General features: G+C 50.4%; 1 protein-coding gene across 1 annotated transcript in view; it reads right to left on the reverse strand.

The window, feature by feature from the left end:
- The window catches only part of SLC39A4 (solute carrier family 39 member 4), an 89,931-nt gene extending 74,086 nt beyond the window's left edge, over positions 1-15,845 (reverse strand). The window contains exon 1 of the mRNA XM_078686444.1: positions 15,426-15,845. Within this exon, the coding sequence (XP_078542570.1) occupies positions 15,426-15,644 (219 nt within the window). The 5' untranslated portion in view covers positions 15,645-15,845. The remainder of the gene's footprint in view (positions 1-15,425) is intronic.
- Positions 15,846-16,790: the final 945 nt, after the last annotated feature.

The following is a 16,790-nucleotide window of genomic DNA, read 5'->3' on the forward strand; positions in this document are numbered from 1 at the left end:
TAGCACGTGTCCATGTATATGTGTCGGAACTTGGATATGGGGAACAAAATTCAAAGATTGGAGTGACTCTGTGAATTGTTTAGAGGAAATGCATTCAAGGGGGTCCGTGGGCCAATAATTAAAATCTCCAAGCACTAGAACTGAGGCGTAATTGACCGCCAGTGTAGCCAAAAGGTCCTGAAAGGCTCGTATAAACAGGGGGGAGGACTGGGGCGGGCGGTACATTAGCATGCAGGTGAGCGGAGGTGAGAAAATGGATGACCGAACCATAAGATGCTCAGTGGGGGCAATGGGGGGGGGAAGGAAGGAGTTGGAAGTTGAAATCAGAACGGGCAATAAGCGCCACGCCACCCCCTATCTTGCTCGCCGGGCGGTCAGCCCGGATAGCCACATAAGAAGGGGGAAGGGCAGCCAAAAGGGAAGGCAGGGAAGACTCGCAAAACCAGGTTTCCGTTAGGAACAGTATGTCAGGCTTGTGGGAATCAAGTAGGACAAACAGTTCCTGATGATATTTAACCGCTGACCTGGCGTTGAGCAGAATGATAGATAATGAAGGATGAGAGGAGGAGGGACCAGCGCGCGAGGAAGGTTGCTTCGAGGGTGTCAGCAGAGAGGGAGGAAACTGAGGAGCTGAGGGAGCAAGACCAAGAGAAGAAATACGGCAAATAGTGGAGGCGGGCAGGGGCCAATTGCCTTGTATAATTTTTATAATTATTGATTATTTTTTATTTAAATACATGTCTGTGATTCTTTCTTTTAACTTAGTTTTTGTTATTATAATTTTGGGGTAGAAAATGTGAATGTAAGTACTCTGAAATACATTATTCTTTCTTGAAAAAGACAAAAAAAATCTTGCTTTCACTTTTTAACATTTTACACCCAAAACAAGACTACAAATAAAAACATCCACATACAGGCCTTGCAGTTTATGGGATATGCCGTATCACATAAACTACAACCAGCCTCTAGGTGTCACTGGAATCCCAGCTGTAGAGTGAAAACTGCAGCCTGGGAAATGCTTTTAAAAGAAACAGAGTTCTCCTGGGGTCACAGTGTTAATGACCCAGGAGACAGTTTTTTTTCAAGTGTTGCTAGGTGCTGCAGAACTCCCTGTAGCCCCCTGCAACACAAAACAGTTGATGATGTCCCTGCTCCTTCTATGCATATCACCAAAACAAAAACTGTTGGACGCTCATTTATTATTAATTAAAAAGATTGTTTACATTTTGTTTGTGGGTGTGCCGGTCCCACCAGGGAAACCCATAGTTTTATTTATTTTAGAAGGGGCCATGGGGACGAGCCCCAGGTCATCCGTTGCCCCGCCAGCTCCCAGATCCTGTCAGAGCTGGCCTTTTTTTGGTAAAATTGCTTGCCTTGGTTCCCAGACAGAGCATGCCACAACTTGTGCACTTTTTTTATTTGAAATGAGATGCCCCAGTGGCCACTACGGGCTGACTGTTCGTTATTTTTGGGGGCTATGGCTCCAGAGGCATTTTCTTTTCTTTTTTAAGAAAATATGGTGTGCCCGGTGAACACCTGGGGCACGCCACATACTTTTTTTTTAGCAGGATGCTGCGATGCCCACCCGGTGCACCCATAGCCTGTTCTGCGTTGGGGGCTGAGGGCCCTTGCAGCCCCACCGGCTCCCATGCTTGCACCCATCAAGGTGGCAGTGTGAACCGATATTGCTTAAACTCCACTGAAGTAGTTTTCTTTGGCTCCAATTTGGGTGGTGTAATGGAAAGCATTTCCCTGCGCGAAAGTGCTGGCATGGAAATGCTTTGTTCGCTCACTGGGTGGGAGCAGCTTTGTGCTCACGCCCATTGAGAGACACTTGCATTTGCCCGCTCGCACTCAAGGGCAGGGAAATAGGGGGATGGGGTCTCAAGGGAGCCCTACTGCACTGGGGAGGGGGCCGCCATCCCCCTCCCCTTCAGTTAACCTACCTACCCTGGGATGGGGTCCCAGGAGCTTCTCCTGGCCTGTGGAGGCGCGGTGCGGGCACCCACTACTTCAATTTATTCAATGGCACCAGGGTCCCCGGGCCTCTTCTAGCCCCGGGTAGTTGGGCCACCTGGCCCTCCGACCCATTAATGTAGGTATGGTGTCTCTAGGGCCACATGGAGGCTTGGAGAGGGGGGCCACGCACACACATCTCCCCTCAAATTAATGGTGCTCTTCTCCCCTTGCACTGGTCCACCCAAGTAGGTAAAAATGGGGTTTCAGAAGCTGACCTAGGAATGGCACACGTACAAGCGTGTGCTTTTCTTTTTGGGGCACGTTATTGGCCTTTGCGTGCATGTTTTTTACAAAGTCAGCACACAATACACCAAAGGCGGGCGCATTGCTCCGCCCATGGCCTATTAGTGTATATTACGCGCACCGGCTGTCATGTGGTTTCAATTATCGTGCCCAGACATGGCCCGAATGTGCCTCATCTACTTTCTTGCTGGCACGCTTTCTGTTCTCTGATTCTTAACACCTCATCCTCTGTCCTCACAGTGAGGTGCTGTGCTACAGGCGCGGTGGACCGGAGCAGAAGCCTTTTACCAATGTAAATCAGTGACTACATCAGATATGCAGCTGGCCATGGACCTTATACTCGGTGACTGTTACAGGGACTAGTGCTCCTGACAACAATGAGAATAGCACTGATGATAACAATGGGACTAGTGCCGATGCGAAAAATTAGAATAGCACTGATGATAACAATGGGACTAGTGCCGATGCTAACAATGAGAATAGCACTGATGATAACAACTGGACTAGTGCTGATGCCAACAATGAGAATAGCATTGATAACCATGGGGCTAGTGCCCATGACAACAATGAGAATAGCACTGATGATACCAACGGGACTAGTGCCGGTGCCAACAATGAGAATAGAATTGATGATAACAATGGGACTAGTGCCGATGCCAACAATGAGAATAGCACTGATGATAACAATGGGACTAGTGCCGATGCCAACAATGAGAATAGCACTGATGATAACAATGGGACTAGTGCCGATGCCAACAATGAGAATAGCACTGATAACCATGGGGCTAGTGCCCATGACAACAATGAGAATAGCCCTGATGATAACAATGGGACTATTGCTCATGACAGCAATGTGAATAACACTGATAACCATGGGACTAGTGCCCATGACAACAATGAGAATAGCACTGATGATAACAATGGGACTAGTGCCGATGCCAACAATGAGAATAGCATTGATAACCATGGGGCTAGTGCCCATGACAACAATGAGAATAGCACTGATGATACCAACGGGACTTGTGCCGGTGCCAACAATGAGAATAGAATTGATGATAACAATGGGACTAGTGCCCATGCCAACAATGAGAATAGCACTGATGATAACAATGGGACTAGTGGTGATGATAACAATGAGAATAGCACTGAGGATAACAATGGGACTAGTGGTGATAACAATGAAAATAGCACTGATGATACCAATGGGACTAGTGCTCATGCCAACAATGAGAATCGCACTGATGATACCAATGGGACTAGTGCCAATGCGAACAATGAGAATAGCACTGATGATACCAATGTGACTAGTGCCCATGCCAACAATGAGAATGGCACTGATGATAACAATGGGACTAGTGGTGATGATAACAATGAGAATAGCACTGATGATACCAATGGGACTATTGCTCATGCCAACAATGAGAATAGCACTGATGATACCAATGGGACTAGTGCCAATGCGAACAATGAGAATAGCACTGATAATACCAATGTGACTAGTGCCCGTGCCAACAATGAGAATAGCACTGATGATAACAATGGGACTAGTGGTGATGATAACAATGAAAATAGCACTGATGATAACAATGGGACTAGTGGTGATGATAACAATGAAAATAGCACTGATGATACCAATGGGACTAGTGCTCATGACAACAATGAGAATAGCACTGATGATAACAATGACTATAGCTCAGGTGGTAACAATGGGACTAGTGTTAACCAGAACAGTGAGAATAGCGCTGATGACAACAATGAGAATAGCGCTGATGATACCAATGGGACTAGTGCTGATGCCAACAATGAAAATAGCACTGATGACAACACTAATGACAACAACGAAAATAGCGCTGATGATAACAATGAGACTAGTGCAGATGACAACGAGACTATTGCCGATGACAACGAGACTAGTGCTGATGAAAACAATAAGAATAGCGCTGATGATAACAGGACTAGTGCAGATGGCAAAACTGCATGATTAAGAGACTGTTACTCAGGGTCCGCACTGCTCATTCATAGGAGACACTGTCCTAGACTCACATGCCTCCCATCAGTGTACACACTCGTCTTTCACCATATTGCTCCAGCAGCACATTATTACAGGTTAATATGTTCCTTGTGAGGCCTCCTGACTCCTGCCATTGGGATTTAGGTTCTGCCACTTTGTTGATTATAATTCCAGTGCTGGAGCATTGTGCTTTTGGTAACACCAAGCCATCTCGTGCTTTACCTGTACTTGTTTGTTTTTGTGAGTAATGTTAAAAGAGCCAGTATGCGCTGTGGAAAGGGATTTTCGGTAACAACAAGCATTTGCAATGCAATAGGTCTCACATTTACGCGAGTTTGACCTATTGGCATTGTATATGACAATGGCTTTTATTTATGTTTCAAAAACAAAAAACATAAATAAAGGTAATGTAATTTACAATAAAAATAGCTCAACCTCTTGCAAATGCGAGACCTATTGCATTGCAAATGCTTGTTTTTGTACTTTTTAAACTTTTCTCAGGACTTGGGCTTGAGCCCTGAGTCGTACATTGGCTGCTACCACTCTTTTGACCACTTGAGGTGGTGGCAGCACATCAGATCTCATCTATAGAACTGTCAGAATTTGCAGGGGCTTTGCGTCCCTAGATATACAAAACGTTTGAGCATTAAATGCACTCTACACCAGTCCACTCAACTCTATGCCACTCCAGTGTATGCCACTCTATGCGACTCCACACTATGGCACTCCAATGCATGACACTCTGCCACTCCGCTCTTTACTCCACTCTTTGCCATTCCACTCTTCGACACTTCACACCACTCGTCCCTACAACATTAACTTTTAGCCATGCTGAACAGCAGCCACGCCGGAGTACAACGTGGCTAAAACACATTGGCAAAGCCAATAGCTCTGGCATAGGTGAGAGTTATTGGCTTTGCCAATGCTTGTTGAAAGTGTGGCAGTGGCGCATGCACTGTTTCTCCTCCCATGTTTCTTACACATCGCAGCTCGCAGTACTTGGCGTTCTTGTGACCTAGCTAATGAGGGGCGTGGCTCAAAACATCTAAATGCGGCTCAGCTCCCATTTCCCACACAAGCATTGGAAGACGCAATAGTTTTAGAGCACAGACCTCTTTGCTTTGCCAATGCTTAGTAAAGTCAATTAACAATACAAAGTGGCACTAAAGCAAAGATAGTTTACAAATGATAACAAGTGTAATATTTACTTATGTAAAATATGCAAGGTATTTACAGTAACATATTTCTAAAACCATTTGCGAAATCAACAGGTCCCTAAGGCCTTACCTATTGGTTTTGCCAATGCTTGTTAATTACTACCGGGACACAGACCCGACAGGACTGACTACACTAGCAAGGAGAGGGAAACTGCCCCCCTCATCCCCCCTCATCCCCTTGCATTCAGATGGTCTGAGCTTGAGTGCCTCCCTTTTCCTACTCTGGCTTCCCTCCCTCACCTCCAGGGACCGCCTGTACTCATTACAGCAATAATAGCCCTGTAATTGCTGCTGTTCCTGCCAGTCCCGCCCTGTTCACCACCGTCTGTGGTTGTTTCACGCTGAGTGTATGAACCTAGCTCTAAAAATACAAAGAGCTCGATTCACAAAGGGAAACTGAGACGAAAGTCTAACTTTACGACTTTTGGTATTCACAAATGGTATTTATTCGTAGTAAATCCCCCTTATGACTACTGACTTTCAAGTTGTCTCATTTTACCTTTGTGAATTGGACCCAAAGTGTTCTTTCTGTTCATGCTGTGTCTTCAGGGGGGCTCAGTGACTTTAACAGACACTTTCATCCTCGAACGCGGGCACGCACACATGCACGCACACTTTACACACTTCACAAGCACAAGGGGTGAACACCTACTGATGTGTAAAGTGTCTGTCTTTGTATGAAAACACCCCAGCTGCACTGCGGTACACAGGCACTCTACACAGATATTACACACAAACTATACAGAGGCATTGCAGGTAAGCAACACACAGGCATATCTCACACAGTCACTGTTCACAAATATTACACAAATCAGATATCAAAAGAGTCCCTGCATGCAGATATTATAGGCGGATATTACACGGACACAGTCACTGTTCACAAATATTACACAAATCATATATCAAAAGAGTCCCTGCATGCAGATATTATAGGCGGATATTACACGGACACAGTCACTGTTCACAAATATTACACAAATCAGATATCAAAAGAGTCCCTGCATGCAGATATTATAGGCGGATATTACACGGACACAGTCACTGTTCACAAATATTACACTAATAAAATATAAAAAGAGTCATTGCATGAAGACAATACAGGCGGATATTGCACGGATACAGTCACTGCGCACAAATATTACACTAATAAAATATTAAGTCACTGCGTGCAGACATTACAGGCGGATATTACATGGACACCGTCACTGTTCACAAATATTACACAAATAAAATATCAAAAGAGTCCCTGCATGCAGATATTATAGGTGGATATTACACGGACACAGTCACTGCGCACAACTATTACACAAACTATAAAGAGAGTCACTGTGTGCAGAGAGACTCAAGCAATCTACACAGATATTACACAACTATACTATAAAGAGAATCACTGCACGCATACATTACACACGGATATTACACAGACAAAGGCACTCTACACAGTTATTACACAAATAAACCATAAAGGGAGTCATTGCACAAAGCAGACCTTACATAGGTCACTCCTTGGTGACTTCAAAGTGAGGGAATTTATGTGACCATCCTGCTGAATATCCATGTAAAAGGAGAGGTGTAGGATGTGTTTTTTCTTTCTAGCTCACCCAAAAAAAGAACTGTGCTGATGTTTCAGAATATACCAGAACTAGTAGAAATGTAGCCCTTTTTTGTAATTTTGAAGTGTGGTGAAAACACATATTTGAATACAATCATAACACATTTGCACACATTATTGTTAGTTAGCAGTAAAACCGTATTTTGGTGCGAATGTTTTGGTCATTTGAATTGATTTTTTTTCTATAATGGCAGTGAGCTACCACACCATGCAAACACCACTCTAAGCCACTCCACTCTATGCCCTTCCACTCTATGCCACTCTACTCTATGCCCTTCCACTCTATGCCATGCCACTCCACTCTATGCCATGCCACTCCACTCTATGCCATGCCACTCCACTCTATGCCCTTCCACTCTATGCCATGCCTCTCCACTCTATGCCCTTCCACTCTATGCCATGCCTCTCCACTCTATGCCCTTCCACTCTATGCCATGCCTCTCCACTCTATGCCCTTCCACTCTATGCCATGCCATGCCTCTCCACTCTATGCCCTTCCACTCTATGCCATGCCATGCCTCTCCACTCTATGCCCTTCCACTCTATGCCATGCCATGCCTCTCCACTCTATGCCCTTCCACTCTATGACATGCCACTCCACTCTGTGCCCTTCCACTCTATGCCACGCCACTCCACTCTCCGACATGCCACTCTACTCTGACACACCACTCCACTCTAAGACATTATGACATGCCATGCTACTCGATTCCACTCCATGACACAACACAACATGCCACTCCACTCTACATCCCTCCACTCCACACCATTTACGCCACTCCACTCCGATCTAATCTACCCCACTCCACTCAAATGTATCTTAATCTACCCCACCCTACTCCACTTTGCTACAATCTACCCCATCTACTCCAGTCCAATCTACCCCATTCCACTCCAATTTACTCCAACCCATTACAGTCTACCCCACCCAAATGTACCCACCCTAATCTACCCCGCCACACTCCAATTCACCCCACTTCAATCTACCCTAATTCAGTCTACTCCACTCTAACCCAATCAACCCCACCCCACCCCAATCTACAGCACTCCACTTAAATCTACCCAACTTTGCTTCAGTCTACCCCAGTCTACCCTACACCAAACCAATCTACCTCACTCCATTGTATTCCAATCCACCTCTCTCCAGAATCCCCCAATCCAACCCACTCCACGCCAATCTACCCAACTCCAAACCAATCTACCACACTCCACTCTACTCCATTGTACCCCCATCCAATTTACCCCACTCCAGTCCAAACTCTACTGCAATCTATCCTACTCCTCTCCACTCAAATCTACCCCACTCCACTGCACTCACAAAATCTACCCCAATCCAGTCTACCACAATCTACCCCACTGCTATCTATCTCATTCCAATCTACCCCACTCCACTCCAATCTACCCATTTCACCCCAACCTACCCTACCATAATCCACCAAATATATCCCACTCCAATCTACCCCATTTTACTCTAACCCACCCCACCCTAATATACTGCTTTCCACTCCACTCTAATCTACCCCTATATATCCCACTCCACTCTACCCAAACCACCTCACTCCACCTCACCCCAATTCAATCGACCCCATTCCCACACTCCGATCTACCCCATGCCATCCCAATCCACCCCATACCACTCCACTCTACCCCACAGCCCCAATCTGCCACATTCCACTCCAATCTACCCCACTCCAAGCTACCTCACCCCACTCCAATCTACCACGCAATCTACACAACCCCCCCACTCCAATCTACCCCACTTCAATCTGACCCACAGCAATCTAGCCCAATCTACCCCACTCCAATCTACCCCACTTCAATCTGACCCACAGCACTCTAGCCCAATCTATCCCACTCCACCCCACTAAAAATCTACTCCACTCTATCCCCACTCCACTGAATGCCAATCTACCCCACTCTATCCCAATCTACCCCACTCTATCCCCACTCCACTGAATGCCAATCTACCCCCACTCTATCTCAATCTACTCCACTCTGCCCCACAGCCCCAATCTGCCACATTCCACTCCAATCTACCCCACTCCAAGCTACCTCTCCCCACTCCAATCTACCACACCAATCTACACAACTCCCCCACTCCAATCTACCCCACTTCAATCTGACCCACAGCAATCTAGCCCAATCTGCCCCACTCCACCCCACTAAAAATCTACTCCACTCTATCCCCACTCCACTGAATGCCAATCTACCCCACTCTATCTCAATCTACCCCGCTCTAGTGTAAACCACCTCACCCCACTCCATGCCACCAGCCTTTAGCCATGCTGAACAGCAGCCACACTGGTGTACTTAATGGCTAAAACCCATTACCAAAGCCAATAGTTCTCGCATGGGTGAGACCTATTGGCATTGCCAATGCTTGTTTCCTGCTTATGCTCCATATCTCCCATCCTTACCGTTCTTTCTTTCTATCTCTCTGTTTTTTTCGCACTCGCTCTTGCTTCCTTTTGTTATTTCTTTCGTTCTTTCCCTCTTTACTTCCTTATTTTTTCTTTTTAAGTTCTCCCACTCATATTATTTTTCTATTTCTGTATTTTTTTATTGTATATAAAAAGTATATATATGTATATATATGTACATGGAGCATGGAATATACATGAGTGGAGGGAGAGAGAGAGATAGAGGGAAAAAAGAAGGAAAAGGCGCCGGGGGATGGCGCCTCCATATTATTTTTCTATTCTGGATATTTTCGCTGTTTTGCTCCAGTCTTTTCATGCTACTTGCTTATCATTTGTTTTCTTATTTCTTTCCTTGTTGCTATGTTTCTTTTCTCCTTTATATCCTTCGTTTGCTTCCTTTGGCTCTTTCGTTATTTTGGAGAAGTGTGGCTCACTGGTTAGAGGCGGCAGACCCTGAAGCAGAGGTCAGACCCGGGACCAGGGTTCAATTCCCAACGCGGCAGGGTCTTGAGTCCAAATATCCACGGACTTGATAATTCTCGTTTCGGTGCCTACTCGAGTCACGGGTTCACACTCTGCAGCTCTGGGCATTAGCTTGCTTAATCTTCACTACGGCCCACACGCGGCGGGATGCCTGGCTTTCACCTTGGAGATGCCCAGTACGGGTATCTCACAGGGAAAAACCACGACGGGTTCCCAAAGCAAGCGCCGAGATGCCTACGGGTAATCGAGCGCTATATAAGAACGCTTAATAATAATAATAATAATAATAATAATAATGTTCGTCCACCTCTACTCTTTCTTGGCCCCTTTATTATCCTTTCTTTCCCTCCTTGCCTCACCGTTTTAACTTTTCTCTCTGTCCCGCTCGCTCTTCCTCTCTTTTCCCCTCCCCCTCTCTCTCTTCCTCGTTTCTCCTCTTAGTCTCCCCTGCTCTCTCTTCCTCTCCCGTCCTCCCCGTCTCCCTCTCTCTCTTCCCCCTTCTTCTCCCCCCAGCCTGTCCCATCGCCGCAGGGACCAGGGCTGGGGATTCCCCTTCATTAGTGTCGGACTGTTCCTGCTCGGAGCCGCCTCTTCCCGCAGTCGCAGCTTCCTCCTTCCTTTCCCGAGTCATTTCCTTATTCTTCTATCACAAGGCTGTACATCGTCCCCTGTGCACAGCTCCTGTACACCAGCACCCGTATCTCCTCGCCTGTGCACAGCTCCTGTACACCAGCAGCAGTATAAAGCTCGAGTACACCTCACCTCCTGTACACCGCTCTTGTACACCTGCTCCTGCACACCAGCCCATCTGCACATGCACCTCGTCTTCTGTACACAGCACATGTAAACAGGCACTTGTATACAGCTCGAGTACACCAGCACCTGTATGCAGCTCTTGTACACCAGCACCTGTACCTCACGTCCTGTACACAGCTCCTGCACACCTGTACCCCAGGACCTGTACCTGACCTCCTGAGCACAGCTCTTGTACACCAGCACCTGTACCTCATCTCCTGTACAGAGCTTGTGAGCATCAGCACCTGTCAGCACCTCCTGTATAACAGCACCTATACCTCGTCTCCTGTATACAGTTCGTGTACACCAGCGCCTGTACCCCATCTCCTGTGCACCTGCTCCTGTATACAGCTCCTGTAACCAGCACCTGTACCCCATCTCCTGTACACAGCTCTTGTACACCTGCTCCTGCATACAGCTCCTGTACCTCATCTCCTGTACACAGCTCTTGTACACCTGCTCCTTTATACAGCTCCTGTACACCAGCACCTGCACCTCATCTCCTATACAGAGCTTGTGTGCATCGGCACCTGCACATAGCTCCTGTGTGACAGCACCTATACCTCGTCTCCTGTAGACAGCACATGTACACCAGCACCTGTATCTCATCCCCTGTGCACAGCTCCTGTACACTAGCACCTGTAAGCAGCTCCTGTACACCAGCACCTGTACCTCACCTCCTGAACACTGCTCTTGTGCACCAGCTCCTGTACACCAGCACCTGTACCTCACCTCCTGAGCACAGCTCTTGTACACCAGCACCTGTACCTCACCTCCTGAACACTGCTCTTGTGCACCAGCTCCTGTACACCAGCACCTGTACCTCATCTCTTGAACACTGCTCTTGTGCACCAGCTCCTGTACACCAGCACCTGTACCTCACCTCCTGAACACTGCTCTTGTGCACGAGCTCCTGTACACCAGCACCTGTACCTCATCTCTTGAACACTGCTCTTGTGCACCAGCTCCTGTACACCAGCACCTGTACCTCACCTCCTGAGCACAGCTCCTGTACACCAGCACCTGTACCTCACCTCCTGAACACTGCTCTTGTGCACCAGCTCCTGTACACCAGCACCTGTACCTCATCTCTTGAACACTGCTCTTGTGCACCAGCTCCTGTACACCAGCACCTGTACCTCACCTCCTGAACACTGCTCTTGTGCACCAGCTCCTGTACACCAGCACCTGTACCTCACCTCTTGAACACTGCTCTTGTGCACTAGCTCCTGTACACCAGCACCTGTACCTCACCTCTTGAACACTGCTCTTGTGCACCAGCTCCTGTACACCAGCACCTGTACCTCACCTCTTGAACACTGCTCTTGTGCACCAGCTCCTGTACACCAGCACCTGTACCTCACCTCCTGAGCACAGCTCCTGTACACCAGCACATGTACCTCACCTCCTGAACACTGCTCTTGTGCACCAGCTCCTGTACACCAGCACCTGTACCTCATCTCTTGAACACTGCTCTTGTGCACCAGCTCCTGTACACCAGCACCTGTACCTCACCTCCTGAACACTGCTCTTGTGCACCAGCTCCTGTACACCAGCACCTGTACCTCACCTCTTGAACACTGCTCTTGTGCACTAGCTCCTGTACACCAGCACCTGTACCTCACCTCCTGAGCACAGCTCCTGTACACCAGCACCTGTACCTCACCTCCTGAACACTGCTCTTGTGCACCAGCTCCTGTACACCAGCACCTGTACCTCATCTCTTGAACACTGCTCTTGTGCACCAGCTCCTGTACACCAGCACCTGTACCTCACCTCTTGAACACTGCTCTTGTGCACTAGCTCCTGTACACCAGCACCTGTACCTCACCTCCTGAGCACAGCTCCTGTACACCAGCACCTGTACCTCACCTCCTGAACACTGCTCTTGTGCACCAGCTCCTGTACACCAGCACCTGTACCTCATCTCTTGAACACTGCTCTTGTGCACCAGCTCCTGTACACCAGCACCTGTACCTCACCTCCTGAACACTGCTCTTGTGCACCAGCTCCTGTACACCAGCACCTGTACCTCACCTCTTGAACACTGCTCTTGTGCACTAGCTCCTGTACACCAGCACCTGTACCTCACCTCCTGAGCACAGCTCCTGTACACCAGCACCTGTACCTCACCTCCTGAACACTGCTCTTGTGCACCAGCTCCTGTACACCAGCACCTGTACCTCATCTCTTGAACACTGCTCTTGTGCACCAGCTCCTGTACACCAGCACCTGTACCTCACCTCCTGAACACTGCTCTTGTGCACCAGCTCCTGTACACCAGCACCTGTACCTCACCTCTTGAACACTGCTCTTGTGCACTAGCTCCTGTACACCAGCACCTGTACCTCACCTCCTGAGCACAGCTCCTGTACACCAGCACCTGTACCTCACCTCCTGAACACTGCTCTTGTGCACCAGCTCCTGTACACCAGCACCTGTACCTCATCTCTTGAACACTGCTCTTGTGCACCAGCTCCTGTACACCAGCACCTGTACCTCACCTCCTGAACACTGCTCTTGTGCACCAGCTCCTGTACACCAGCACCTGTACCTCATCTCTTGAACACTGCTCTTGTGCACCAGCTCCTGTACACCAGCACCTGTACCTCACCTCCTGAACACTGCTCTTGTGCACCGGCTCCTGTACACCAGCACCTGTACCTCACCTCCTGAACACTGCTCTTGTGCACCAGCTCCTGTACACCAGCACCTGTACCTCATCTCTTGAACACTGCTCTTGTGCACCGGCTCCTGTACACCAGCACCTGTACCTCACCTCCTGAACACTGCTCTTGTGCACCAGCTCCTGTACACCAGCACCTGTACCTCATCTCTTGAACACTGCTCTTGTGCACCAGCTCCTGTACACCAGCACCTGTACCTCATCTCTTGAACACTGCTCTTGTGCACCAGCTCCTGTACACCAGCACCTGTACCTCACCTCCTGAACACTGCTCTTGTGCACCAGCTCCTGTACACCAGCACCTGTACCTCATCTCTTAAACACTGCTCTTGTGCACCAGCTCCTGTACACCAGCACCTGTACCTCACCTCCTGAACACTGCTCTTGTGCACCAGCTCCTGTACACCAGCACCTGTACCTCACCTCCTGAGCACAGCTCTTGTGCACCAGCTCCTGTATACAGCTCCTGCACACCAGCACCTCTACCTCATCTCCTGTACAGAGCTTGTGTGCATCAGCCTCTGCACGCAGCTCCTGTATAACAGCACCTATACCTCGTCGTCTGTACACAGCACATGTAAACCAGCACCTGTATAGAGCTCGTGTACACCAGCACCTGTACCTCGTCGCCTGTGCACGGCTCGACTAAACTAGCACATGTACCTCACCTCCTGTACACAGCTCCTGCACACCAGATCCCGCATACAGCTCCTGTACCCCAGGACCTGTACCTGACCTCCTGAGCACAGCTCTTGTGCACCAGCGCCTGTATCCAGCTCATGTACACCAGCACCTGTACCTCATCTCCTGTACAGAGCTTGTGAGCATCAGCACCTGCCAGCACCTCCTGTACATCAGCGCCTGTACCTCGTCTTCTGTGCACAGCTCATGTGCACCATCCATACACTACTCCTGTATGCCAGCATCCGAATTTCTTCCCCTGTAGACAGCTCATGCATACTAGCTCCTAAGCACCTTCCTCGGCATCTCCTGCCCTGTACACCTGCTCCTGCACATGTACCCCACCTCCTGAAGCCCCCCTCCTGCACAGCAGAACTGGACACAAGCTTCTGCTATGCACCTATTGTTGTACAACTTGTCTTTACCACTGGCTCCTGTGCACCAACTCCTATACTGCAGCCCCTGGTCGCCAACCCCTGTAGACCATCTCCTGAGCCCCAGCTCATGTACAGACCCCTGTCTATATCCCTCTTCCCAGGGTGTGGCCACCTCCAGGCTCCACAGCTGCCTCCCTCACAGTACAGATGTTTGTGCCCCAGGACACCTCAGCCTCTGCCCTCAAACCCCTCTGGCCTCCTGACCATGGATGGGGTTCCCTCTATCCTGGTGTGAACTTCCCTGGTCTCCTCCAGGTGTTACCACTCCCCCTATCTTTGAATGGGGGGCCCACTCGCTTATGGTGGTCCTTGCTGCTGCTAGGGGCGCCCTGCCTTCCTGTGTGAGCCCCCCAGGGCTCCAAAGTCTGTGCCAATCACGACCCCTGGTCTGTGGCTCTTGTCCTGTGCGTGGGGGTTCCCTGTCTTCTGGTGTGGCACTGACTGGGGAGCCCTGGGAGGCCCACGCCAGAAGTCAGGGGCCCCCAATCACAGGACAAGAGCCACAGACCAGGGATGTGAGGGGCACTCACCCCCCTGGTCTGTGGCTCTTGTCCTCTGGTGTGGGCCCCCCAGGGCTCCCCAGTCAGTGCCCTCACACCCCCTGGTCTGAAGTCCTTGCCCTTGGCTGGTGTGCCCTGTCACTTGCCCCCCTGTCTCCTTGGTTGGTCCTTCCTGTGCCATGCAGCCAGCCGCCGCTCCCTCAGGACTCTGCCCTCCTCCTGCCCCATGCCTGCCAGCAGCGCCTGCACCTTGCCCTCCCCGGCCCCCGCCCGGCTCTCTTTTGCTCCCGGTGCCCTGGGGAGGCTGGCGGGCCCGGTCCCTACCTTTCCACACGGCTCCTCGGCGCACTGCACACGGCTCTCCAAGACTCTTAAAAAGGCGCTCACGCCGCCGCGGTCCAAGAGGCCTTCTTCTGGCGCCAAAAGAGCCACCACCTGCCCGTAGACGTCGAGCTCAGAGGCCCTGCGGCCTGGCTGCCCCCGGCAGACCACCAGGCCGAGGAGCAGCAGGGCCAGGGGCCGCAGCTGGCTCAGGGGGGACATGCTGGGGTCTCAGGTGGCTTCCAAAGGCAGGCCTGGCTGGAGTCTTGGCTCCTGGTGGTGGTGTCCGGCTGTCTGTGGTGAGCCGGTGGCTCAGGGCGCAGGCTCTTCAGTGCCGGCCCGTCTCGCCCCTCATTGGCTGGGGCTCAGATTGAGTCAGGTTAACCATTGAGGGAGCTCCAGATCCGCTCCCTGATAGAAGTGAGCAGGCATCTCCCGTGGAGCTCGCCTGGAGACACTGGTGACCCCTCCTGCTGCTGCGTAACAGGACCTGGGCCGGCTCTGCTCCTGTCGGGCAGGTATTTTCAGTCAGCTCAAAGTGCCAGAGATGCTGCCTCCCTGCACAAGGGAGGTGCCCCAGCCTGCTCCAGGGCCCGTCCTCTCTGGGCAAGGCAGAGAGGGCCTGGCGCTGGCACCTGACACCCGCCCAGGTGCGCTCACGGGCCAGGGAGACTATTGTGGGAGCAAATACAGAACTGGAGGTGAAGGAGGCAGCCCATGTGCGCCACGGTGGGCACTGGGCAGAAGAGATGGACCAGAGTGTCTGCTGGTGCAGCACAGGGGTCACTGGGGAGAGGAGAAGGGCCAGAGTGTCTGCTGGTGCAGCACAGGGGTCACTGGGGAGAGGAGAAGGGCCAGAGTGTCTGCTGGTGCAGAACAGGGGTCACTGGACAGAAGAGATGGGCCAGAGTGTCTGCTGGTGCAGCACAGGGGTCACTGGACAGAAGAGATGGGCCAGAGTGTCTGCTGGTGCAGCACAGGGGTCACTGGGGAGAGGAGAAGGGACAGAGTGTCTGCTGGTGCAGCACAGGGGTCACTGGACAGAAGAGATGGGCCAGAGTGTCTGCTGGTGCAGCACAGGTGTCACTGGACAGAAGAGATGGGCCAGAGTGTCTGCTGGTGCAGCACAGGGGTCACTGGGCAGAAGAGATAGGCCAGAGTGTCTGCTGGTGCAGCACAGGGGTCACTGGGCAGAAGAGATGGGCCAGAGTGTCTGCTGGTGCAGCACAGGGGTCACTGGGGAGAGGAGAAGGGCCAGAGTGTCTGCTGGTGCAGCACAGGGGTCACTGGGCAGAAGAGATGGGCCAGAGTGTCTGCTGGTGCAGCACAGGGGTCACTGGGCAGAAGAGATGGGCCAGAGTGTCTGCT

The sequence above is a fragment of the Lissotriton helveticus genome, chromosome 4_1 (genome assembly GCF_964261635.1).
Source record: "Lissotriton helveticus chromosome 4_1, aLisHel1.1, whole genome shotgun sequence".
Lineage (NCBI taxonomy): Eukaryota > Metazoa > Chordata > Amphibia > Caudata > Salamandridae > Lissotriton > Lissotriton helveticus.